Below are 27730 nucleotides of genomic sequence, written 5' to 3' on the forward strand. Positions count from 1 at the left end.
CAAGAATCAATAAACATGCACCCTCAAGAGCATGTGTGTAAAAAAATGAAAAGGAAAGCATGCATGGTGAGATATACATGGCCAGAGAGAAGAAATATGGCAGAGAAGATGGAGTCTGTGATGTTAGATCAGGTAGCCAAAAAGGACTCATGAAGATGATGTCCTAAGGGGCTGGAGAAATTGCTCAGTAGTTAAGAGCATGTATTGCTCTCTTCCTGAGGACCTGAGTTCAGTTCCCAGAATCCATATCAGGCTCCTCACATCTACCTGTAACTCCAGCTCCAGAGATCTGACCCTCCCTTCTGGGCTTCATGGGAACCTGCACACAGACACACCACGCTCACATAAATAAGAACCACAAAGAAAATATTTAAGAAGATGCTTTGGCTGAAAAACAAAAACATGATGTGCTTTATATGGCTGTAATAAATGTCATGACCAAAAGAAACTGGGAGGGAGGAGAAGGTTCATTTCCTCTAACAGCTTACAGCCAATCACTGAGGGACATCAGGGCAGGAACTCACAGAAAGAACCTGGAGGCAGGAGCTGAAGCAGAGGCCACAGAAAACCACTGCTCATTTGGCTCAGTCCCGTGGCCTGATTAGGAAATTGTGTGTATGTGTGTTTATATGTTATATATTTATCTATATGTTTACACATAGTACATGTTTGTATATGTAATATGTTATAAATAATATATACAACCCAGGACCCCTACATTGTGGTAGTACCACTTATGGTGGGTTGGACCCTCCCAAATCAATCATTAATCAAGAAAATGCTGTACAGTCTTGCTTATGTGACAGTCTGATGAATGTATTTTATTTTCAACGAAGGTCCCCTCTTCCTCGACTAATCTAGCTTCTGTCAAGTTGACAAAAAACTAACCAGGACAGACAACTTTTAGAAAGGGTGTGATGCTAGCAGGTGAACTGGTCATCTGAGTGTTAGGGAGTGTGTATGGCATGAAGACAGAGTAACAAAGAGGCCTACTGACTGGACTGGAGAAACAGGAGGGAGAGTCCTGAGAAGTCTTGGAGACTCCTGAGAAGGAGAAAATGACCTGACATTTTACTCAGAAGACTCCAAGGTCCGACTGAGTTAAGTCAGGCTCCTTCTGAGAATGTCAAAGGTCAAGGGCAGAGGCAAGCACAAAGGGGGAAAGCACAAAAATGCTCCTATGGACAGTGTGCTGGCCAGTTTTATGTCAACTTGACACAAGCTAGAGATCACTGAAAGGAAGGAACCTCAACTGAGAAAATGCTTCCATAAGATCCAGCTGTAAGATATTTTCTTAATTAGTGATTGATCAGGAAGGGTCCAGCCCATTTCGGGTAGGGCCATTCCTGGGCTGATGGGGTCTATAATAAAGCAGGCTAAGCAAGCCATGAGAAGTAAGACAGTAAGTAGCACCCCTCCATGACCTCTACATTAGCTCTTGCCTCCACGTTCCTGCCATGTTTGAGTTCTTATAAGCAGAAGCTTCTTGTTCCAACCTCCTGTTCCCAAAAAACTGGCATCTGCTTCCCAAATTACCACATAGAGGCTTACTATAAGTTATAAAAGCTCAGCCAATAGCTCAGTCTTATTACTAGCTAGCTCTTATATTTTATGTAACCCATATTCTTTATTAATGCTCTGCCACATGACAGTATCTTTTTTAGCATGGCACATTCATCTCTTGCTCTCTTTCTGCATCTGGCTTGCAACTCCTGACCTTGACATTCTCCTTCCCATCATCCTCAGTTTGGTCACCCCACCTTTACTTCCTGCCTGGCTACTGTCCAATCAGTGTTTTATTAAATTAATTCAAGTTACAAATCTTTACATTGTACAAAAAGATTATTCTACAGCAAATTCCTGTCCTGCTTTCTTCAATGACAGATTACAATGTGGAAGTATAAGTCAAATAAAATCTTTTTCTCCCCAACTTGCATTTAGTCATGGTGTTTCATCACAGTGAAGCTAACCCTAAAACAGATAGAAAATGATGGTTTGGAACACTGAAGAGAGTGAAACAGATGGCAGTCACAGCTGGAATATAGTACTAATAAATATACCAGATCAAGGTATAAAGGCTTGGAAGCCTGCGATTTCATACAAGGAGAGTGGGAACAAAAGGGTGACCATCTTCTGGTAAAGGCCACAGATGCAGTGGATGCTTTAGAGATATAATACCTGTTACTTCTGAATCTACTCTTTAAAACATGTTAGATATCCAAGTAGAGACATCAAACAGATGAATACCCAGCAAAGAGATCCAGCCAAGAGACACACTTGTGGGGTCATCAGCAAGAGCCCTAGATCCAAGCTGTGACACTAAATGATTAGGTGTTACAGATGGAACAGGAAAAGAGACCCTTGGTGGAAGCCAAACAAATGATAAGATTAAAGGCAGTCAGACAGTGTATAGAGCCTCTGAAACTCCATTCTCTTCCCTGGTGGGAGAAAAAGCTTGCTGTCAATTATTTTGATCTCTTGAATTAACCAGCAGGTCCAGGTGATCCCTCTCCATAGACTCAAAGACTGCTGCATATAAACTTGACTAGGAGGAGTAGCATTGCTCCAGAGTTATGTACCATTAATGATTAGCTGAATCCTCAGAAGCTACTTGGATTTGATCTGGAAACCATCTGCTTCAGTACTGTTCTCTCCTCCAGGGCTGCAGGAGCTCTGGAATTACTTCCCAAGAGGGAAGTAGACCAAGCTACCTCCAGAGAGAGTTCCAGAAGAGGCTTGGCAGGTGAGTGTTCATGGAAGAGACAGAAATGGGGGCATGCATCATGATGCCAGCCATGAGGAGTAACAGCTAGCAAGGAGATAAAAACTCACAATGGAAGATATCTTAAAGCTCCTAGGGGCCACAAAGGGAATGTCAAAGTGTCTTAATGGGGGAGCTTCAGCCAACCAAAAGTAGAGGACTGGAGAGCTGGGCAGCAGTATAGACAGAAGCTGAGAGATAGCTGGGGGTGAAGGAGTATATGCTTTTCTAAAGAGGTGAGGTCAGAAGATAAGAAGTTGGCCACCCAAAGGGAAACAGCAGCAACAGGAAAGCACTGGGTATTGCTGGCCAGGCCTGGGAATGAAATTCCTACCTCTTCTTTGAGAAATCAGGAGAGAACATGTAAGTGCCACAGATGAGAATCCTAATGGCCTTTGCCTAGACCAAAGGAGCTGGGAATCCAGCCAAGGGGACAGATTGCTGGCTGGATTATCTAAATCAAAGGTCATTAGGCTTAAAATTCTGCAGTCTCATCCAAGAGCACATGACAAAATAAAACACCAGTGTATATAACCTTGGAACATTTTTCCCTGGAGATAATAAAGCTGAAAATAATAATCACAACAGCTATAATTTTGTAACTTGCTATTTATGTTAGATACTGCCCTGTACATGCATAGTTTTTCAAATATGTATTAGTCAACAGTAGGTGTGTTGACAAGCATCACAGGCATTTCATAGCTTTCAAATATATATGTTTCCTTCTAAATATAGGTCTAGGATATACCTACAAAGCTTATTTGAAAAATAACTGAAGGTTGGAAGTGGCCAGATTGGGCTTAGCTGAGTTCCTTGTGTCATGTTCTTAGGACCCCAGAAGAATATTTTTGCTCATATGAGACATGAAGTTATCCTAGAAAATCACAGAAATGGCACTAGGGAGGTAGCACAATGGGTAAAAGCACTTACCACAATAGCATGAGACCCTGAGTTCAGAAGTTCAGTGTGCATGTAAAAAGCTGTGTGTATGTCTGTGGGAGCCAGGAGCTAGGGGAGCAGAGACAAAAGGATCACTCGGGCTCTCTGGCCACCGGCAAGCCTATCTGAGAAATGGCAGGTTCTAGATCCAATTAGATACTCTGTCACAGAGAAATGAGATATGGAGAAGGTCGCTCAGTGTCTTCCTCCTGCCTGTACATACATGCATACATGTATGTGTACACACACACACACACACACACACACACACACACACGGTGAGGGTGGAAATGAAAATATGACCAACCCATACTCATCCTATTAATCAGAACATATCTCACTAGCAAGCCAAAGTAAACAAGAGGAGAATGTGGATTCTTCCCCTATATTGAACCAAGAAGTCACATGGCAATGAGTGGGGTGATATAATCCTTCTACAGGAAGAAAACAGATTAATGGAAACCACAAAACAGTTCCCTCATACTTTAAGCTAAAGTATGAGTCATTGGAGATCCACAGAACTGCTGCAGGAACTAAAGGGGGCTGCTTTAGGAGAATGGCACACAGAAGGAGACTGAACCAGGTACTCGATTCAATACACTTAAAAACCCAACCAATCAGTCCTGGTTGGGTGGAAACAACTCTCTCCACTAGCAGGTGCTGAGTATCACAATCTAGTAGGAAAGAGCTCACCTACATCTCCTTCCTTCACAGAGCTGACCATGCATTGGCTGGGGAAAATTCCAAGACACTGTACCCTCTGGGGTACTGAGATGTTCAACCGTACATTCCATATTAATATCAAGAAACCATTGCCCATACAGTGGGGCCGCCAGGAAATACCTGCCAAGTTCAACTTCGCTAATGATGTGATAGATCACTGGGCCAACATGGAAAAGGTAATGGGAGAATGGCACAGTTTGGTTGACTTCATCCATTTACCACTTCATTCCGTAGATATTTATGGGATGCAAATTATGTCTCAGACACCATAAGGAGCTGGGGGGGGGCAGGGATATCATCTTTCTTCAGTCAGCACAGAGTGACTTGGGAAAAAGAAAGGCAGAGAGCTCTGAGGTTCTGTCGGAGAAGCATCATATGCAGTTGTCAGTGACAACTGTGATAAACTGTAACCAGAGACTCACAGCTGGTCAGTGTCCCGAGAACTGGATATTATTGAATGTTCCATATATAGGGCATTTCTATAACCCCTCAGAAGTTCACAAAGTATTATGAAAAAAAGTTCAGAAAGTATTATGGAAAAAGAATGAATGTAAGAGGTAGGGGTATGGAGTGTAATATCTGGGCATGAGATGGCCTTTGTACTCTTGAACTTACAGCAACTCAATTACCTGTACTAGATTTCATGGAGTATGGAGGTGCTCATTGGGCCCCATCTCTCCCAGAGGATGTATATGCAGTTGAAGGTTGATGAGGGACCAAGAGGCTTTTTGTTCAGTAGTGTAGCCACTAGTAATGTATCCATGCTTCTATAAACAAAACTTCTCCTATGCTCCTAGAAGTAACCCTAATAAAACTTACTAGGACACACACACACACACACACACACACACACACACACACACACCATAAAAGTAGAAGAGGAACCAGTTGCCAGGAAGAAGACTAACAAGAGAAATGGGAAAGGGTGGGAGGGGGACATACAAGGATGATAGGAAGGCAAATATGAAGTGCATTGTGCACATGTACCAAAATGTTGTAACAAAACTTATAATTATGTATAATTAATACATGCTATCACAAATATTTTTATAAAGAAGGTCAGAGGCACATGGGACATGGTGAAGAACCTAGTAACCCCAAACCCACTCTCTATTGTGACTTCCCAGCATGGAATAAAGAGCAGTGAGCTGGGGCATAGTGGGATAGGTGAACTTGTTACAGGACTAAGCATGTAGTACTCCAATAGGCTCAATTTAAACACATGATCCTCAGCTGGTGGCAATGGTTTGGGAGGTGATGGAGGCTTCAAATGGTGGGAGTAGAGGAAATAGGTCATTGGGAATGTAACCCAAGGGCTTCGCCTAGTCTGTGATCTCTGCTTCTCTCTTAGCTTCCTGTCACAAAGTGGTAGTCTCTGTCACTCACTCATACTGTCATGATGCTCTACCTTACCACATGCTTACAATAAATGGATTCAAGGAATACTGATCAAAGCCTCTGAACACAGGAGCTAAGGGAAATATTAAGGTGTTTATCATGGTGATGGTCCATCTGATTAACACAGATCATAGAAGGCAATCAACAAATACTCAAGATTGAGCCAGTCTTCTCAGAAAGCTAGGTCACATGTCTCTGCTACTGAAGTGTGCAGGTAAGATGCCCATGCAGCAGAGTATAAAAGGGCTTCCTTGTCTATTTTGAGTTTCTTTTGCTACTGGCCCACCACTGCCTTCACCTGAAATACATTTCTAGAGGTTGGACTGGATCATTGGGGCTAAGGCAGGAGAAAGGCTAGACTTAACCAGCAGGGGCACCAAACAGGACTATCCAAAGGGAGCTGTGACAATGATGTTCTGTGACAATCAGAGATATGACAATGGTGAATTGTGACAATGCTGTTCTGAGGTCCATGCACTATGACACAACTCCAGTATGGAGATTGCATCATTCTTTATGCTGGAGATGGAGCAAGGTGGTTGTGTGATGCTACCTGGGAAATTATTGCTGTTTATCCCAAACAAAGAGTGCAATGACAGCACTGATATGATGTAAGTCAAGACTGGCGAAACAATGATCCTATAAGGGTTAGTTATGGGGTGTGGGCATAGAGTTACAGGAGCAGGAGCAAGTCAAAGGTATATGTCACTGACAAGCCCTCAGCATGTATCACTGATGCTCCTTGAGCAACTTGTAGGCAACTGAGCACCAGCAACTATTTACTGCTTATATAACAACCTGGGCTGGCTTCTAGAAGATTCACATGCCTTGTGCACCTTGTAGGCTTGGGCTTCATTGTTGTTTTGTTAGTTTCCTGAACCCCCGAGCCTTGCCTGTCCATCCACAAGAGAATGTTTCAATCCAGGGGGAAGGAACTGTGTGACAAGGGTGGTGATTAACAACGATAAAAGCTATCTTGTATATGCCTGTCTGTATGCATCTGCGTGTGCATTTGTAATCATGTACACATGTGTTTATATGTGCTAGTACAAATGGAAGCTAGAGGTCAACCTCAGGTGCCCTTCTTCAGCTCCATCACTTTGGTTTTTGAGACAGGGTCTTTCACTGACCAGGAGCTCATCAAGTACATTAGATTGACTGGATCTGCCTGAGGAATCTGCCTGAGGGATCGGCCTGACTTCACCTCCCCAGTGCATGAATTACAAGCATGTGTCACTACGACTGGCTTTTGGTTAACGCATGTTCTGGGGGTAGAACTCAGGTCCTAAAGATTCCATGGCCAGCACTTTACTGATTCAGTGGTCTTCTCAGCTAGCTTCTTGATTTTTTTTTTCTTACTTATTCCTCCTTGGAATACTGAGGAAAAGTCTTACCAGCAAAATAGAAACTAATAATATTCAAGGGGGAAATAATGAAGCTTACGACAGTGAAAATGTTCTAGGAAAGATCCAACCCCAAGGACATCTTCCAACTCACTTCCTCTACCCAGAACCCACTTCCCGCTTTTCACCACCTCCCAAGGCCATATTATGAATCCATCAAGCTATTAATCCACTGATTGTGTCAAAGCCCACACCATCCAGTCATCTCTGGAGACCCACACACCTCAGAGGTGTACTTGGCTCAACTCTTAAATATCCTCAAGTCATTCCAGCCAGCAATCAAAATTACCTATCACGGTAATATAGAATGTATTTTAACTGTTATTTTTTTAAAAGCATGCATATTAAAAGTCTCTGTTTTACTATAACATTGATAGACCAAACTCTCTTTTAAAACAAAGTTTTGGGGATTTTCAACACTTTTTAGTAGTATGTAGATATCCTCGGATCAACAAGCCTACCCTTAGACATGCAATTTGTTTTTATTTGCTGTGTCTCTGTGGGTCTTCTGATCACCAGGCCCCTCCTTCTCCTTCTTTTCTTTTTTCTTTTTTTCTTTTAGGCTGGCAAGAGGCCACCACGCCCAGCCCTATGGTGGATGAATGGCAGTGGGGAAGAAATAAAGTGGAATTTCAGAGAACTGAGTAAAATCAGCCAACAGGCAGCTAACGTCCTCTCGGGAGCCTGTGGCCTGCAGCGTGGGGACCGTGTGGCAGTGCTACTTGGCCAAGTTCCAGAGTGGTGGCTGGTGACCCTGGGATGCATACGGACTGGTTAGTAACTGTCCACACAGGCTGGACATTCTCGCTCGTAAAGGAAATGAAAGGCAGACAACTGCAGCTTCCTCTCCTTAAAGAATCCCGTAGAACGTGCTGTCCTTACTTCTATTTATTGGTCTTCACATCCCTTCCCTGTTGGCCCCCATGGCTGTTCACGGTCCTTCTCTAGGGAAGAAGATAATCTTCGCTCTCTTTAAACTGTTTGTCTTCTCCAGGCCTTGTTTTCATGCCTGGAACCATCCAAATGAAATCTACAGACATACTCTACAGGCTGCAGTCATCCAAGGCCAGGGCCATTGTGGCTGGGGATGAAGTGGCTCAGGAAGTGGACACTGTGGCCCCTGACTGCTCTTTTCTGAAAACCAAGTTGCTGGTGTCTGAAAACAGGCGAGAAGGATGGCTAAACTTCAAGACATTGCTAAAGTGAGTATCTCCTGCCTTAGCCAAGTTTTCACCAAAAGAAGAAATCAAGACTAAAGAGAAGGAGACCATGAAGAAAGAAAAGCAAATGCAAGTGTTTATTCAAAAAGTGGGTGGGGCCAGGTATGCAGAAACCTGAGAAGCTTATAGAATGCTCCCAGGATTTTCTAAGAAAGGACGGACAAATATTTTCTTCATTTGTTGATGGCTGTAAGGGGTATCATCTACCACACACTTTTGAGCTTTTACACTTGCAGGCCCAGATTTCCATGTCATGGTAGCATTAAAAAAAAAAAAAAGATTAGGAGACTGAGGTGCTGAGAATATGGCTCAGTGGGAAAGAGCACTTGCTGTCTTGCTGTACAAGTATGGAGACCTGAGTTCTGAGTTCAAATCCCCAGCACCTGTGTAAAATGCCAGCATGGCTGCACATGCCTATAACTCTAGCATTAGGAGATATAAGACAAACAGATCTCAAGAGTTCACAGGCCAGCCTTGCCCCAAAGCCCAAAGCTAAGGTTCTGGTTCACTGAGAGACCCTGTCTCCAGGAAATATCATGGAAAGCAATAAGGGAGACACTTAACACCCTGCTTTGGCCTGTGAATGTTCACATACAGGTATGTGCTTAGCACATTTTCATATGAATACAACACATACATACCACACAGTACTACAAGGCACATATACAAAATATGTACATGCATGCACACACACACTACATAGACACACACACAGACAGACAGATAGACTACATAGGCCCACACAAGTGTATAATACACAGACACACACACACACACACACACACACACACACACACACACACACACACGCACATCTTGATATTAAGGGGAATCACTTTCACACACCAACATGCTATTGATCTAAATGGGGCCGAAAGTCATCCAGAACTATTCACCACATCCATAGATGAAATATTAGGCAACATCTAAGAGATGCCTAGTGCACTGATTTCCAGGCTCTTCTTCCCATATTCTATATCTGTAGGATATGCTTTCAAGAATAATGGTCCTTCCAGAATTCCACAGCAAGATTGGCTAGATAAGTGGGATTCTTGCCACAGGTCTAAAATCCTTCCATTTGAAACATGTGCCTTAGGAAACATCTGGGAAGAATATAAGGGTTTTTTTCCCTTTCTATTGTCATAATCTTTAAAATCATTTTCATAAAAATAAGAAAATTACAACTTTGAAAGATTCAAATTCAAGGTACTAGGTGACTTGTGAGGGTTATCCCAGAGAATAAAAATGTGTGTCAAGAAACCATGTGGGGTGCTGGAGAGAACAGCTGCTCTTCCAGAAGACCTGGGTTTGATTCCCAGCATCTACATGGCAACTTATAACTGTCAGTAACTTCAGTTCCAGGGGATCCAATGCCATTGTCCAACCTCCACAGAAAACACATGCATGTTGTACATATGCATAAAATGCAGGCAAAACACTCATACACTTAAAACAAAAATAATGTTTTGTGATCACTTGGAAAACTGCTCTCCTTCTGTACTCCTGTTATCATGCTGGGGCCAACCACACCTGAATTAACATTCAGTCCTGGCTAGGTATGTCCTCTCTTTCTTTGTTGTAGAGTTAGCTTTCTCACTGAACTCTTTGAGATAGGTTATCTTGTGCCCATCTCACAAATATGGAAAGGGAGACTCACAGAAGTTAAGTAATGTGTACAAACTTACATAGTTAGCAAAATGCTAACCCTGACTCATTCAGGAATGCATGAATTTTACCACTCTTCCCTTCAGAGACAGGTTATCTGACTTACCCTTGTCAGTTTGAGGGCTAGTGAGGTAAAATGAATTACAGACCATCATTATCTAGGATAGATATGAGACATTGACTTTCTGGTCCTCATAGGGATGTATCTACCACTCATCACTGTGTGGAGACTGGAAGCCATGAACCAGCTGCCATCTACTTCACTAGTGGGACCAGTGGCCCTCCCAAGATGGCAGAGCACTCCCATTCCAGCCTGGGCCTCAAGGCCAAAATGGATGCTGGGTAAGATGAGCTTTTTCCCTTCTTAGATTCATAATGACTGATTTGAAGTCAGGTCTAGTCCATCTTGTAGACTTCTAGAAAGACACCTTGAGGAGGGAGGCAAAGGGAGCAAGGCTTCACATACTGGGAGCTCTTCAGAGTAACATCTCTGTTTTAGACAATATAAGGTCTCAAGACACCTTCCTTGTTTCAAGCCACACTAGTAGGATGAAGAATAGCAATGGGGCACAGATGTCCCCTTCCCAGATGCTTTCTACCTTGCTTTTGGGGGGTCCTGGTAATTTGCCTTGATGACACCCAGATTCCAGTAGGTCATCTTTTTGTCAACAACAAATTACTTTGCAAATTTGCCCATGTGAAAAGTATCAGTATAGGAATAAGGTGAACAGGGTTTTTAGAGTTTTCAGAACGTAGGCCTCAAGACAGCACTAATTTCATTACCAGGTCAATATGGCCTGTGGAATCAGAAGGCATGGTGCCAAGGTCTTCATGCTCTTTTTTCACCTTCCTGCAATGATGATTTTATTATTAAAATGGAAAATATTTTAATGTTAAAAATATTTCTTAAAAGTATTTCAAAGTGTAAGGAAACGGAATTAGTCTTAATTAGGAGTAAGGAGTACAGTCTCATAAAGTCCTTGTCACACAAGCAGGAGGACTTGAGTGTGAACTACAGAATTCACATTAAAAATATAGAGTTTTGTGGTTGAATTTGTAATGCTAAATCCTGGAGGTGGCAATTGGTGAACTCTTAAGACTCACAAGCTGGCAAGCTCAGCCTAATTAGAAAACCCCAAAGCAGGCAGTGAGAGATATGTCTCAAAAATTAAGATAGACAGGACCTGAGGACAACACCTGATATTCACCTCTGGGCTCAACACACACACACACACACACACACACACACACACACACACACACACTTATTTACTGTGATGCCTTTTATTAGTAAGCTTTTCCTTGTCAGCAACTGTCCTAATATTGGGAATAAGGTGAGAACAAACTCAGTTAGCCACTAAATTTTGTCTTCTGGGTCATACTTTCTAAAAGCACTGCCAACCTCTTCATACAGGCTGCATACCCACATCTCACCCTTCCCACACACAGCCCCTCAAGCATCACACCATTACTGTGCACTCAGCTCTGTGTGCCTATGTTCTGTGTTCTCAGTACCTGGACAGGTCTGAATGTCTCTGACACAGTATGGACCATCTCAGACACAGGTTGGATACTGAACATTTTAGCCTCGTTTCTGGAGCCTTGGACATTGGGAGCATGCATATTTGTCTATCTTTTGCCAAAGTTTGAACCACAGACTGTTCTAAAGGTAAGAGAGGACCACCCCCATTGGTTGGTCAGAGTAAGCTCCAACACATTCCAGATCATGACAGTTGGTTTCAATTCTTAAGATTTTTGCTAACAAGCCACGTGGATGAGCAGTGGACGCAGGAAGCAAGATGGAAGTTTGCACCCATCTACCAAAGCTCATGGTCTAGGGGAAAGAGATGGACACAGGCATTGATGAATGGTGTGTGTTCAAGAGATGGAACTAGGTTATCTCAGGGATAAATAAGAATCTGGGAAATGATAGGCTGATGGGTGTTTATTTAGGGAGAAATCACTTACACCAGAAACTGATGACTGACCACAGGTTCCCATCCCAAGGATGCTTCTGGATGTTCTCTGTCTCCAACCAGGAAGAGAGAGAGAGAGAGAGAGAGAGAGAGAGAGAGAGAGAGCTCTGGGAAACGGGATCCCAGACCTAGTCCCCCTTGGTCATGCCTGGACCTTGTCTCCATGCCCCAACCTGTTCCCATGCCCCAATGGGCATGGTCAGTGCAACAGGTGCAGATGGGGTGGATATCTCACTACACTAAGTGGTTGTGTAAGACCCTCGGAGGGCGTGGACCCTCACGCCCTGACTCAGGAAAGGCGCCCCCCCCAAATCACTCACGAGAAGTGGTCTTGATGCAAAAGCATGAGGTCTTTTATATTCCAGTGCACTGGGGTCCGCAGCCATACTCCACGTGGGGTACAGGACTGGGAACCCTGGGTACAGGGTTCAGACAGCTTTTATAGGGTTACAACAAAGCCCTCGCATTACAAACCAATCATCTCAATGGCATCCAGTGTGGACCAATCAATTTGAACTATCCAAGCCCGCACTTTGCCCAGGAAGTCTGCATTCGCTGGGGCTCCTGGGTAGTGTGACAAGCCCATGCTTAGCCCAGGAAGTCTGCTTTTGATAGGGCTCCTGGGTAGTGTGGCACGGCTCATTTTCTGTTCTCATTCACTCACAGGTGCTGTCAGTAACCCACCCTGTCATAAAACAGTCAAGAATGATCTTTTGCCTACTCACTGCTAGGGGGCAGAGTCTAGGGAAAATTGGGATAAATTTTTCCATCCTTACAGTTGTCCTCTCAACTAAGAGATACTTCTTTTTCTGTCAGTTCTCAGATTAAGGGTGGAGAAGTTATGTGGTCTGATCTTGGGACAAACTCGGAGATTGGTGGGATTCTGTGGCCTGATCTTGAAGCTCAAGAATTTGTGGGATTTCTTGCTCAAGAATTGGTGGGATGTCATGCTAAGGGATTGGTGGGATTCTGTGGCCTAATCTTAGGACAGGCACAGGTATTGATGTTTTGCTTGGTTTTGGGTTTTTTTTTTTCTTGGCCCTTGTCTTAGTTAGGGTTTCTATGACTGTGACGAAATGTCATGACCAAAAAGCAAGTTGGGGAGGAAAAGGTTTATTAGGCTTACACTTCAGCACTGCTGTTCATCACTGAAGGAAGTAAGGACAGAAACTCAAATAGGGCAAGAACCTGGAGGAAGAAACTGATGCAGAGGCCATGAAGGGGTACTGCTTGCTGGCTTGCTTCCCCTGACTTGACTTGCTCATCCTGGTTTCTTACATAACCCAGGAAGAGCATCCCAAAGATGGCACCACCTATCATGGGCTGGGACCTATCCATTGATAACTAATTTAGAAAATGCCTTACAACTGGACTCATGGAGGCATTTCCTCAGATGAAGCTCCTTCCACTGATGACTCTAGCTTTTGTCAAGTTGACACACAAAATCACCCGATACAGCCCTGGTCTTTGACTTGGGGTCAAGTCAGGGTCAGGGTGTTATCTCATTGCAGGCAGTTCTTTCCCTGGCCCTTTTACCCTACATTAATCTATTCCCCTTGATAGCTGAGGCTTACACATCCTTTGGTAAGGTGGGGGTGGGATTGCAAGGGTGAATCTTAAACTGAATGGGAAGAGCCAGATAACCCTCAACAAAAGTATTCTGAATGAATCTGAACCTCTTTCTGTCTGCATTCATTCCTCTTTTGTGTCTTGAGCATATGTGAGAATCATAAGGATTGTTAAGTCTGAAACAAACACAACAGACAAACTAGGATTTCAGTCTGTATCACTACAAATTGAGAAGTTGTAACTGTCATGATGACGTGTGCCTTGATGAGTTTGGCATCTGGTCTAATGAGCAATGTCTCTCCCCACAGGTGCTGTCCAGCTATCCCATCAACAGCCTGGTGGGTGCCCCCCTCATTTACCGGATATTGCTACAACAGGATCTTTCCAGGTGATGGACATTTGGAAGATTGTTAGGAGCCTCTAAACCCATCCCTATGCCTATTTATTTGGACACACTTAGCCTATATAAACACAGGGCCACCATCATAGCACCCAGAACTCTGTCCCAAGCCTAGGTAGACTTCAGTTCCAATGAAGCTAAGAGAAAATAAACTCTCTTCTTTAGTTACAAGTTTCCACATCTGCACAGCTGTTTCACTGGAGGAGAGAGCCTTCTCCAAGAGACTCTGGAGAACTGGAAAGCCAAGACAGGACTGTACATCCGAGAATTCTACGGCCAGACAGAAACAGTATGTACTCCCTAGGGGATCATGGGCTGAGTACTCCAGACTTCAAATTCTGTTTGCTAATTGGGCTATTGTGAAGTAGTGTATCACTCTTTTAGTTTGGAAATACTTAATGAGCATCCACTATAGGATCAAAATGACAATATTCCCAATTTCATGGGCATTAGATTCTAGTCGGGGAGAAGGCAGAAAATCAAGAAATAGATGCCGCGGTAGGTGATGAAAAGAGCTATGGGGATAAAGTTAAAGAGGAGTCAAGAGCTAGAGACTTTAATCTGTTCTGTGTTGCTATAACATAGTAACTGAGGCTATGTGATTTATGAAAAGTAGATATTTTGGCTCATAGTTTTGAAACTGGGAAATCTAAGATTGGATGTTGGCATCTGCTCACACCTTTGGTATCTCCATGCTGCTTCAACTCTTGCTGAAAAGTGGATGGGAAAACAGACATGGGCCAAACAAACTAAAACAAGGGGTAGCCTTGCTTTGTCAAAACCTACTCTTGTGTGACTGACAGAGTCTTAAGAGAGTCACTACTCAGTCCCATCAGAAAGGTGTATTATGCCCAAAATCCAGATCCTCAAAATACTACAACGGGGTCTGATTCTGATGCAAAAGCAAAGAGTCTTTATTGTGAACTAACTAAAGCTTCCCAGCAGCAGCAGCAGGAGAGAAAGGATTCCTGAGTAGTGCTGGGAGCAGGGTGTTTTTTAGTGGCCAGGCAAAGAGGGGAAGGATTGGAATTGGCTGCTCCCTATGGGGTGATGATCTGCCTGCTTCTGATTGGCCCCTCCCATTAGGGGGAAGAGTCTATGATGTTGGGGGCCAGAGAGAGTTCACCCCTCCAGACTTGAGGGAACTACTTACTTTCTGGACTAAGGTCAGGGAGAGATCATGCTGCCAGACTAGAGGGAGCTACTTCCCTGCTCAGGGATTGGCCAGGTTTTTCTCCTCAGAGATTGGTTGGTTTTGTGTTTCAGTTGATCAGGGGCAGAGATGGCTTTGGTTTCAGGATCAAACGGTGTTTCTTTCACTGGTTCTTTTTAACCTTTTGGCTCTAATTTTAATGTAGGGACATATTTCTTGAACTGGCTCTGATTCTAGGGGCAAGTGTGTTTCTTTGGCCCTGGGTTCAGAGTCAGGGTGCTCAGGGATTGCACTATGGCTACAGATCTGTTGGGGCCTGCCTGGTTCTCTCGGTTGATTCCTCTTCTGACTTCAGAGGCTTCACCTCCAAACACCACCACCACCGCAAAACACAGCAACTGCTCATTCAGACAAGATGATCATGGTGGTCCTCTGTGACAGAGTCACACATTGGCAGAAAACTGCGACTCTCAGCTGTGCCAGGCACAACACTCAGCTGCTTAGATGGAAGCAAAGCACAGGGAGAAGCCAGTAAAGTCCCTGCCATCCCTGCCAGTCTTGGCAGCTGATTGGCAGCATGTGTACAACTTGTGCCTGCACTGTTCTGGGCTACTTCTTAGAAGAGCCTGGTGATTCTGTCCCCCAGCTTGACTGGCCCCTTTTCTGAGTGTCCTCCTCTCTGGTGACCCTCGGTGTTCCTCTCTGCCCTCTCACCCATCTTCCTTCTCTGGTTAATGCCCCCCAGTCGTGCCCCCCCCCCCAGCAGGCTGGAGGCAGTGCTGCAAATCAGTGAAGAAGAGCTTGTGAATACAAGTGAGGACCACAGTACATGGAGTGCACACCCAGTAAGGGTTGTCATCCATGTCATCCATCCAGAGGAGAACAATGCAGAGGGAGAAAGACAGAGGATGGGAATGAGGAGAGGGAATGAGTCAGGCCTTCGCACTGAACCCTTCCCTCGATGACCATGCTGCTCTTCCTGAGCCTTGATATCCTATCTGTGTCTCTCCACAGGGACTCACCTGCAGAGTTTCCAGGACGATGACTGTCAAACCAGGATCCCTGGGAACAGCTATCCCCCATTATGATGTACAGGTTTGGAAGGGCAATAAGGAGGGAGGGAAAATATTAATTTGTGGTCATGTATTATTTATTACATTTTCATTGAGTGGAACTAATATTAGGTATGTTAGGTCAGCTGGGTGAATGACCCAGATGCCTGTTTTCTGAACTAAAATAAATAAACACCCAGATCTAGATTGATTGATTTACAGCAGAATCCCACCAGTCCTTCAAACAGAAACTACAATCAATACTTTTTAGAATTACTTTTAAAAATATAAAGAGAAGGAACACCTCCAAACACCTGTAAAGCCATAATAACTAGAACACCAAAGCCAGGTAAATACATTACAACAAAACAAATAAAATTATAAATCAATATTCTCATGGACATAGATGCAAAAAAAATCTCAATAAAATATTTGTAAACTGAATATAGGCAAACATAAGAAATATCATCCACAGTGATCAAGTTGTCTTTAATTTTTGACATGCAAGCATGGTTCAACTTACCTAAATCAAAAAACACAATAAGTCATATAAATTGACTTAAAGACAAAAATCACATGATTATATCCATAATATATTTCTGAAAAGCCTTTGACAAAATCCAATCCAACTTTATGGTAAAAGTTCTGTAGTGAACAAGACTGGAGAGAACAAAATTCAATGTAATAAGAAGCCCACAGCCAAAATCAGCCTAAATGAAGAAAAGCTTGAAGAAATCAGATTAAATTTAGTAATGAGATCAGGTACATATACAGTTTAAATGAAGTTATATATACCACATGGGTGCTAATGCTTCCCTCAAGAGCCATAAACTAAATGCCTAAACCCCAAACCCTATTGCCAGACATGGGAATCCTCCCTTGGAGTTGTTGGCCAGGGTTGATGCTCCAAGAGATTCCCAAAACAAGATAAGCTATTGCCATTTCCCTTGGTTGCCCTCCAGGACCTGAAGATAAGACCCTATTGGTGAAGGGCACAAGATTTGGAAAGATTGAGCTGGAACTTTTCCTCTCCTTCCTGAGACTTACTTGCACAGTATTGGAAGGTGCTATGCAAGCTGACCGGGGAGAAAAGCAATCAATGGTTCTACTCAGATGCAAAGCCTAATAACAAGTACTGGCCTAGCAAGATATCCCCAGTGATGCATTAATATCTTAGATGTAACCAATAGATGCCAAATTTGACTTGCAGCCTGCTCACTAGGAGAATATTCATGCCTTGTCCTATGGCTGGAAAGGACATGGATCCCAGAGGAGAACCCACTACTGCTATTTCCCTAAACTAATGTAATTTCAGGCTGCATTCTAGGTACATATCCTTGTACCCACATTTAAGCCTAAGATCCTGCACACCCTCTGCAGTAGACAGACACCACTACAGAGAATGTAGAAAGCAACTTGTAGTGGGGTAACCAACACCAATTGTTACATATTCAATGAAACCCCACACCTAAAGTTCAGGTGACATTGTGGAAGAAGGGCCAGGAAAACTAAAAGCCAGGGGACTAGGGCTTATGTTGTGAGATAGCTATCTTCTAGAGATGATAGCAGAAGCTGTGCCCATGAAATCTCAACAACATAGTTGCCAAGACAAAATCTGCATTAATGACATTACCCAACATGAATAGTGGAGATTTCACAAGGCTACACACCTACATGGAAAAGTAGAAGCCCTCCATGGCTACCAAGAGTGAAAGAACCAGTTTTCTCCAGGGACAAGCCTCCTAATAGGTTATCCAATCCCATATGTCAAGTCAACCTCTTGACACAAGTATATTTGAACAACACTAAATGGACTCCGCATGGTGTGTGTGAGTGTGAGTGTATGTGTGTTTATCATGTGTGTATGCATTTATGTATGTATGTATGTATCAGTAGTTAAAGAAGAAAATACCATGAAGTTGAGAGGAGTGAAGAGGGACAGGAAAGGAGTTGGGGAGGGAGTAGAAATGGTGTAAATAAAATATTTCTGTATGGAATTCTCAAAAATAACAAGTGTAAACCTTAAAATAATATTGATATATTAATATGATGTTTTAAAAGGAGAAGGGCCAGTGTGATAGCTCAGAGTGTAATAGTTTGATGACCTGAGACTCACATGGTGGAAGGAGAGAACAAATTAAAACCTACACAATCTCTCTCTCTCTCTCTCTCTCTCTCTCTCACACACACACACACACACACACACACACACGTGCGCACGCGCGCGCACACACACACACACACAAATGAGTGAAAGAATGAATGAAATATTTTTACTTTCAGTTTTTGAAAAGGAAGAAAAAGAAAGGCAATGAGAGAGGGAGAGAAAAGAGAAAGATGGGAAGACAAAAAACAGGAACCACTTTGCTTCTCTAGCAAATTGGCTGAATAATTACATCATTAAATGTAGAAAGAAAAATAGAAGTGACTTGACATACCGTTTTGTAACTTGGGTATATAGTTTAACAATCATGTGCCCTTCCTTCCAGGTCATTAGGCACCCATTGCAGCACAGAAACCAATGACTGACAAGACAGAGCAGCTTCACCACTCTGTGTTATCAATGGTGGCACTCATTTGTATTAGCAGTATAGTGACCATATTGTAACAAAAGTGTTTTCTCTTTTTATTGATTTAGACTGAATTCTAAAAACTAGAATTTAAGTTTGTGTGTCTATGGTTACATGTAGATTTCTGTTTATTGGAAGTATGACAACATGTCTAATGCAGAATCGTGTGTAATGAGCTGTCATTTAATTCACTGTGGTAACTATACAGTAATGGTTTTTAGTGTCATTTCATTCACCATAAGCATTTCTGTTTTACAGAAGCCAGCATCCAAGCATAGTGACTCATAGCTGAAGGATAGTGGCCAAGGTAGTAGAACAACATTTGACTTTTAGTCTCTAAGTCTACAAGCGAGGAAGCTCTCAGTGATAATGGGAGGCACATGTTTCTCCTAAAGCTCTACAGCCAGAGGCACCTGCCCAGGTTCCTCTGGTCCAGTATACTGAGAGGCTTTACTAGCACCTAGGCAGGTAGACCAGGAATCCAAGCTTAAACCTTCTGGCTTCTTTTGACTTCTAGGCCCTGTTGAAAGCAAGATGGTCTCCACGTGTCCAACTCTACTATTACACCACTGTTGTGTAGCTTCTCTTCTGTGGGTCATCTATCCACTCTTCCTCTTCCTCCAGGTAATAGATGAGCAGGGAAATGTCCTGCCCCCTGGAAAGGAAGGAGACATAGCCATCAGGGTGAAGCCCTTCCGGCCTGTAGGCATCTTCTCTGGATATGTGGTGAGGACCTATGCTCTCTCTCTCCCTGTAAGAATGAGATGAACCAAATAGGATGATGGTTGTCTGATGTTATAAAGACCCCCCTGAAATTCACAGAATTATCATGGTTCAAGAACAGGCACTTGTCCATGGTGACACCTAATGCTGTGTAAACCAGCAATAATATTAAATTAGGACAAAAAAGAACAGTCACTTTATGAAGAGAGATGCCAGACCATTCACTCTTGCCCATCGTTAGCCAAGCACTAAGAAATCACTAAAAACCTCCCCTTTCCCCATAAGCCTTTGCAACAACAAAACCTTCTACAATGTTCCAGTATTCTTATTGCCTCTGAGCATTCTCTCTGCTCTCTCAGCAAAGCACAGAGAGGCTCTATTGCAGTGTGGAGCTTTAGAGCCATGCTGGGTAGTCCATGGAGAGAATCACAGCATTATTGAGAGCATCCAGGGTTCAGACCTCTGGAAGCCACTCACAGATAATATCTGAGTAAGGCCAGCTCTCTTTCCAGGAAGCAATGTGATGGTGAAGCCAAAGATTATAAGCTCAGTCAAATCTACAACTGTTGGGAGGGGGTAAGACACAACTTCAAACATACAGCTTCTGGATATATGGTGAAGGCATGTGCCCAAGATTATAAGTGAACAAGTCCACTGATAATGCTCTTCCTATCATTTATTGTAGCAGTTCTCAACCTACGGATCATGACCCCTTTTGGGGTCAAGTGACTCTTTCACAGAAGTTGTCTAAGACCATTAGAAAACAGGATTATTTATCCTATGATTTATAGCAGTAGCAAAATTACAGTTATGGAGTAGCAATAAAAAGAATTTCATGATCTGGGATCACCACAGCATGAAGGACTATACTAAAGGATCACAGCACTAGGAAGGTGTATTAAGCATATACTACAAAGGCAAGCACTCTTAAAATTCCTTGTATATTTTAAATACATTTAATGTTTTTAGACACCATGTGAAATTTTTAGAGCCAGCTTGCTTAAATTCAAATGCTACTCCAGTATTTGCTGAACAACCAGGAACCAGTTATCCACCACCCTGTCTCACTTCCTCATTGGTGAGTTGGGTATTGTGTTGTATCATATTAGGAATGTAAAGGTAATGGTATTTATGGAGCACTTAGAGATCCACTATGTACAAATATAATAAAGACATTATGATAGCTCCAAATTATCACCTCTCCTCTATAGGGGAAACTGAGGCTCTGCAACCAGGACACAGCTAAATTGTACTCTCCAAATATTGCCTGCACACTTTCCCCATATATTCTTACATGCTAGCAAGGGAGTTGGGACAGGGGGTGGGGGCAGCTAAACAGTTAACCAGAGGGGCCTAGCCATGCAGAAGTGTGAACACTGGGCGAGGCTTTGGAACGGCACTGGCCAGTCTCAATAACTTTCAGTGGTATTGTACAGTGAACAGAGGTTAAACTGTCTGTGGAAGGAAAGATGGAATATACAGGGAGGACACACTAGAATATAAATGGATTAGTGACTGTGTCAGCATTGTCTGTAGATCAGATCCAGGGTAGTAGGTTAAGACTGTCAGTCAAATGACTGAAATAAATGGAGAAGATCCAGCTTGGCTAGGGAATCTAAGGTCACCATACAATGTACAGATGCTCAAGTGTAAACCGAAGTAACTGTTCATGGAAGTCCTGGGGCTGGGGCCTTAGATTTTGCAGACACAGTAGCTCTCTGCTTCTGTGCTCACTAGGACAATCCCAAGAAGACAGAGGCCAATATTCGAGGAGACTTTTGGCTTCTGGGAGACCGGGGAATCAAGGATCCAGAAGGGTATTTCCATTTCATGGGGAGGACAGATGATATCATTAATTCCAGTGGGTGAGCATTGTTTCTTGACCAAGAAGGGTATTCTGGGGTTTTGTTCTGCCTGATTCTTAGTCCTCGAGGTTGGGTATCCAGTCTTCTTTAAAGGCCATACATCCTTTGGCAGGTACCGGATTGGTCCATCAGAGGTAGAGAATGCATTGATGGAGCACCCTGCTGTGGCTGAGACAGCTGTGATCAGCAGCCCAGACCCAACCAGAGGAGAGGTAACAGTGCAGTTGTGAAACATGGGGACTGTGTTTTAAGGTGGTTAAGAACACAGATTCATAGGCTAGACAGCTTGGGTTCAAATATTGACCATACTGCCAATCAGTTGTGTGACCTGTGTGACCTTTACCAAGCTGCTTAACCACTATTTTCCTCAATGTCCACATTTATGGGATGAAGGACTGTCATGAGCATTAAATTTGCTATATATTTGCCAAGTGCTGGGGACGAGACTTAGCAGCCTGGCACATCAATGTCGGTAAGGACCTGTTTCTTGACAAGAGTGAAAGAGGGAGGATTTGGTCTAGAAGATGCAGCCCTTGAACCTTGGCGTGAAAGAGGAGGACCCTATAACATCAGGGTTATAGGACAGAGCTTAGGGTGTGTGGGGGGGGGGCTTAAGGTGGGTAAGTGGATCAGTGTCTCTGTGCACTTCTGCATGCCGATGTCTTATGTCTGGCAGGTACGGGTGACATGCATGTAAAATACTGAGAGCCACTGGGAGAACACAAAGGGGACCTTCCACTGAACTTTGAGTTGCAGATGGTCTTGTTTTACTTCCTGTGACTTAAATGTGAAAAAAATTATGCCATTCTACAGATGGGTAAACTGAAATTGAAAGAGATTAAACAAACCATTTAGCGCCCCCATTCTTTGTTTCCCTATCTTTCCTCTCTGCATCTACTTTCTCCTTGGCAGTCTTTATGATCACTGGAGTATGAGGTGAGCCTGGGATCTCTTATCCTCACGTCTGAACCAAAAAAATAAGTCACTTGAGAGCAAGTTGGATTTCTTACCCACTTCCCAAGTGTTCCTTTCATTTGGCCCTGCCATTTGGATGAATGCAGGCATTCAGTTGTAGTATGGGCATCTTGATACTGATTTTTGCTTCATCCCAGGAGATTAATGAGTATTCTGATTCCTCTGGGGTCCCATCCTTGCTGTAGGTGGTAAAGGCATTTGTGGTTCTTGCCCCTGAGTTCCTGTCCCATGACCCAGAACAACTCACCAAGTTGTTGCAGCAGCATGTGAAGTCAGTGACGGCGCCCTACAAGTACCCCAGGAAGGTGAGGCCTTCACCGCCCGTGTCCCCTGTGCTTACAGAAGAACCCTGTGGTGACTAAAAACTCCCCCCAAACAACTCAAGAACTATCTTAGTACATGAAAAATGGTCACAGCCTTTGACTTGCTCTGAATTTAAAGCCAAATGCTTTCATGGGAGTTCACTCTGTGTAGTGGGGTTTTGCAAACCTATTCAGAACTATTCAGCTTTCAGTTGCAATGAGGGGCACTCATATGTAAGGGTTTTTTAAGAAAGTGGCATGGACCTCTGGGAAAAGTAAGAATGGGAAGGGGAGGAGAAGGGCAGGGTGAAAGTACACTGCACTTTGGTCTCAACAGGAACCTGGACAACCTCATGGGATGCTCATGAGACAGTTCGGAAATCTGCTGAGTTGGAGTCAGGAGCAGGAAAGGGCCATTATAGCAATATGTAGAACAGGCATGAGTGCATATTGCTGTGGGAAGAGGCTGGCAAGACAGCAATCTTAGAGAAGGCACAAGAAAGGGGTTGGTAGGAGCGCTACATCCTCTGTTCCTGCAGAGGGTTGCAACGGAATATTAGAGCCCACAACCAGACTTTCATCCTCAAACTGAAAGGGGGCAGGCAGCACAACTCAGAATCAGGAAGCACACTGTGCGTCAAAATCCACCTCTGCTACTTACCCAATAGCTTCTCTGACCCTGAGAGTCTTCATCTGCAAAATGGAGACAGAGGATATTGATTTTCCCTTCTGAATGTGATGGGTGCGTGCGCTGTATGTGGCAGTTCCATGATTAACTTGGAAGGTTTTTTTTTTTATTGTAGATAAGAGAGAGAGAGAATAGACAGAGGCACCTGGGGGAGTCTGCCATGGCTACCTCCCAGGGACAGAAAGAGGAGCAGACTGGCAGTTGCTATGAAAGCAGAGAAGTTGGCAAAAATGCCAGGAGAATCTTGCCAGTTATAAGGATTATGCTGGGGAGAGGTGGTGGTGGTGGTGGTAAGCTGCTGAAGCTCTCTGGGAACTAGTGCAGGACTCTGATCTGTTGGAGGCTTGTTTGAGTTAATAGAGAACTAGATGTCCTCTCCAGAGATGAGGTGAGTGTAAGATTTGTTAAGCATTAGACATGTAGAAGAGTAACTTGAACAGAGTAAACACTTAATGAGTATTTCTAAAGAAATTACGTGGGGCTGGAGAGATGCCTCAGCAGTCAAGAGTACTAGCTACCCTTCCAGGAAATCTTTTTTTAAAATTTAATTTAATTTAATTTTTTTATTTTACATATCAATCCCAGTTCCCCCTCCCCTCCCTTCTTCCCTCCCTCCCTCTCTTCCTCCCTCTTGGATTCCCAAAATCTGCATGGAATTTAGAATGATCTGTAATTCCAGTTCCAGGGGGATCCACTGCTCTCTTCTGGCCTCTACAGATAATGCATGCACATGACACACAGACATACAGGCAGGGAAAAAACACTCATATACATATAATAAAATGATGATTTTTTAATTTTTTTAAGTTGCTACAGGACATTTTGTAATATCAAGAAAGGGGGCCCAGTCACACCATGTCCATGATGAATATATCACTCAAGTATTGGCCCTGGTCTTTCCTCTAAACTCCCTAAGGCAGCGGGTGCTTTCCCTGTAGTGTTCTCCCTACCAACCACATCCTCTGCTCCTCTTTCACAGTAAGCAGGGCAGTTTTCTTCTTAGTATCAAACTGAGCTATCCCTGTGGCTGCCTTCTACTCCTTATGTGTCCCCAGTTGGTTTTCACTGCAGTATTCCATTTTGCCTTTCAAATGTTAAAGCATTCAGAATCGATACCATTGTCCCTTCTAATACAAGATGCCCAGTGGATAAGAAATCACCAATAGTGTTATAGTACACAAGAGAAAGTTACAGACCACCATGGCTATAAAGCCAGGTAAAAGTTCTCTACTTGGGCTAGAGAACAAGAGCAGGCTTTTTGCCACGGGTGGGAGGTAGACAACCAAACACCATAATTAAATCATGCCAGAGGCAAGCATTGCTTCCAAAGGTTCAAATGCTCAGTTATTTAAAATAATTTGTCTTAGGTTGTAAGACAGTGGAGCTCCAAGTGCAGCTGCAGGGAAATGTTCTGCTGGGCAGGGTGTAGTCAGCAAGGGCTGGGGAGCAGGTGCGTAGAGCTAGCTGGACTAATAACAAACTTTTTATAAACTATGAGGTTTTTACCCTATGTATGCAGTTTTCTCATAACTATAACAAAAATGCCCGAAAGAACACCTCTACAAGGAAGGATTAATATTGGTTTCAGTGATTTCCGTCCTTAGTCCTCAACATGGTTGACTCCAGGCCCAGCTTGAGGCAGAACACATGATGCTGTGTGCGTGTGGAGAAAGAGACTGCCTTTCATGCAGAAACTAAGCAAAGATAAAAAACAAGGGCCAAGGCCAATATATAACCCAAAGGCAATTCCTTCCCTGGATCTTCTCCATCCTTCTAGGCCCCCACTTCCACGTCTACCACCTCCCAATAACACCATTGCATTGAGAACTCATTAATGGACTGAAGTGTTCATCAAGTTAGATCCTTCATGGAAATCTGGAAACCCATCCCCAGCCATCCCCTTAAGGTGTATTTAATTAATCTCACAGGCTCATGTCATTCAAATCTGGCTGACAAGATAAACTATCATCTATGATTACCCCTGACAAGTTCAGTTTAAAATTCAAAGCCAATAAGGAATTAACAGCAATAATAATAAAATAGACCAATTAGAACAACCTAATATTAAAAATTCACTTAAACTTACAAATTGTTTATCTCTAGAATTTTCCATCTACTGTCTTAGGTTGCAGTTGACCACAGGTAATTAAATCCCACTGAACCCAAACCATCGATAAACAGGGACTAGCTGAAGGAGTGGGACTATCTGTATGTATTTTGCCAACAGGTCACAGATTTTTCAGCCTGTTTTATCCCAATGTACTTTGAGCAAATTCCTTTCTTAACAATTCTTATGGAAGCATTTGCACACATCAGCTGCCACGAGTACAGCTTTTCTTTACCAAAATTGCAGTTATTATCTTTCATTAAACCTAAAGACGACAGATTCCCAGATTAATGCCATAGCCAGCTGAGCCACTTAAGTGAAAGTCTCAATGAATTGTCATCTGTATCTTAATACTCAAGAATATTAGAGTCAGTCCTTCACTTCAAATGAGAGAATGATGACATCAGTGAGATTTTGTAGTTTGGCCAAACACACACACACACACACACACACACACACACACACACATATATATATCATAAGAATTGAGATGAAATTCAAAACAGTGTCCCCAGCTTTTAGATGTCTGCTTTAGATGTCTCCGCTGGTCCAGATGAATAGCCATAGCTGATACTCATGAGTGTCCACTCAATGCACAATCTCATATTATCTCTACAACAACCTAAAGATATTGTTGTTATCCTTTGTTGTACTTAATAGTTAAGCTGAATCTTGGATTCTAAAGCTGGCTAGAGTAGGAATGGAGGCATACAGAGTTTGGAATGGGAGTCCAGGTGCCTGCCTCTAGACCATGCCATGTTCATTTTGCTGCTTCTCCTCTTTTCAAGACTACAAACCAGTGCTCTGGACCCCCATGCTCTAGATATCCCTGTTTTGTTCTAGCCATCTTCTTCCTGCCCTGGTTTCAAGAAACCTTCTGAGGCTTCTTATTGCAAACAGAGCTGACTTAGAGAATCTCCATCCTCCATCCTCATGTACCTGGACCCTCCAATTTTAAGATCTGGTACTCACAGCAGCTCCTCTTTAAAAAATTAAAAAAAAAAAAAAAAACAATGCCACTGTGGTCATCAATGATCCATGTTGATCTGATTTTTCACAACAGGTGGAGTTTGTTTTAGACCTGCCCAAGACCATCACAGGAAAAATTGAGCGAGCCAAGCTCCGAGCCAAGGAATGGAAAACATCAGGACAAGCCCAGGTCCAGTGAGACTCCCAAGGCTCCTTGCTCTGACATCTTGGCTGTCCTAAAGAGACATAAGATTACTCATGCAGAGGCTATGTGTGATTTTTGTCTTTGCTTAGTTATTAACACAGAACAATGACCTCTTGGGTGTTAAAAGAAGAAAGAAGGATGAGAGATTTGCAGGAGAAAAAAAAAACAAAAATAATGTGAAAGAAGACTAAAACAGCAAAGAAAGGCAATTACAAATAATAGCAGGCAGGAAGGGAGAGATAGAGGGACGGAGGGACGGAGGGAGGGAGGGAGGAAGAAGGGAAAGTAGGATGAAGAGAGGGGGAAAAAGAAAAGAGAAAGAAACTGAAGAGAAATTAGGAAAGGAGGATCATGTGAACAGGACACAAAGTCTTCCCCAAATTGCCTCAATCCTTAGGTACATCATGTCCAAAGGTGGAGAAATATCACTTACAGAGCATTTGTCATGTACAAGGCACTGCCCTAGACATGTGTCAGGCCATCCTGTTTCGTTCTGGCATCTGCAGGCTCAATTTCTGCACCTCAAAACATGTCACTTCCTGTGGCTTACATTTCTTTTTATTTCTACACTTCCCAGAATCAATATTAAATTCATTTCAAAATCAAAATTCTGAGGGCCCTCTTTGGACAAGACAGAGAGGAGGGGTTTGTGGCCACTTGTAAACTAAGGAACCCACAGGACTGACAGATGATTTAAACTGCAGGCTCAGCTACCAGGGTTACCTGACCAGCAGATCTATGGGTCCAAGGGAGATGTTGAGGGGGTGGAGCTTCACCTGTAACCTAGAGACCAAAGGTTAATGAGCCTTCTCAGGAGAACTGGGCAATCAGAAAATGAAAGCAAAGGTTCTCAAGAGCCAATGACTCTTCTTAAGGACACTCAGTGACAATAACAGCTCACTACTTACCAAACATTCGCCAGGAGCTAGTCACTATCACTGTTTGATGCTTAAGTTTTACAGAGGAGGAAACTAACACTTGGCAAGATTAAATGATACCATCCAGTCACACAATAGAGAAATAACAGAGACCGGCTCTGTCTGTGTAATGCCTGTACTTTGAGCATC

At 43.2% G+C, this 27730-nt stretch overlaps 1 protein-coding gene across 1 annotated transcript; it reads left to right on the forward strand.

Annotated features, from left to right (window-relative positions):
* The first annotated feature begins 2582 nt into the window (after positions 1-2582).
* On the forward strand, positions 2583-26785 carry LOC127228250 (acyl-coenzyme A synthetase ACSM2, mitochondrial). The gene is made up of 14 exons (XM_051192801.1): positions 2583-2743; positions 4415-4599; positions 7787-7997; positions 8219-8426; positions 10308-10451; positions 11622-11778; positions 13963-14042; positions 14220-14343; positions 16222-16302; positions 19454-19555; positions 21290-21417; positions 21530-21629; positions 22578-22697; positions 26553-26785. Exons 2-14 carry the CDS (start codon positions 4423-4425, stop codon positions 26655-26657), a joined length of 1737 nt encoding a protein of 578 aa, XP_051048758.1. The 5' UTR covers positions 2583-2743; positions 4415-4422; the 3' UTR covers positions 26658-26785.
* The last annotated feature ends 945 nt before the right edge of the window (positions 26786-27730 follow it).

Source organism: Phodopus roborovskii, unplaced genomic scaffold (genome assembly GCF_943737965.1).
Source record: "Phodopus roborovskii unplaced genomic scaffold, PHOROB, whole genome shotgun sequence".
NCBI lineage: Eukaryota > Metazoa > Chordata > Mammalia > Rodentia > Cricetidae > Phodopus > Phodopus roborovskii.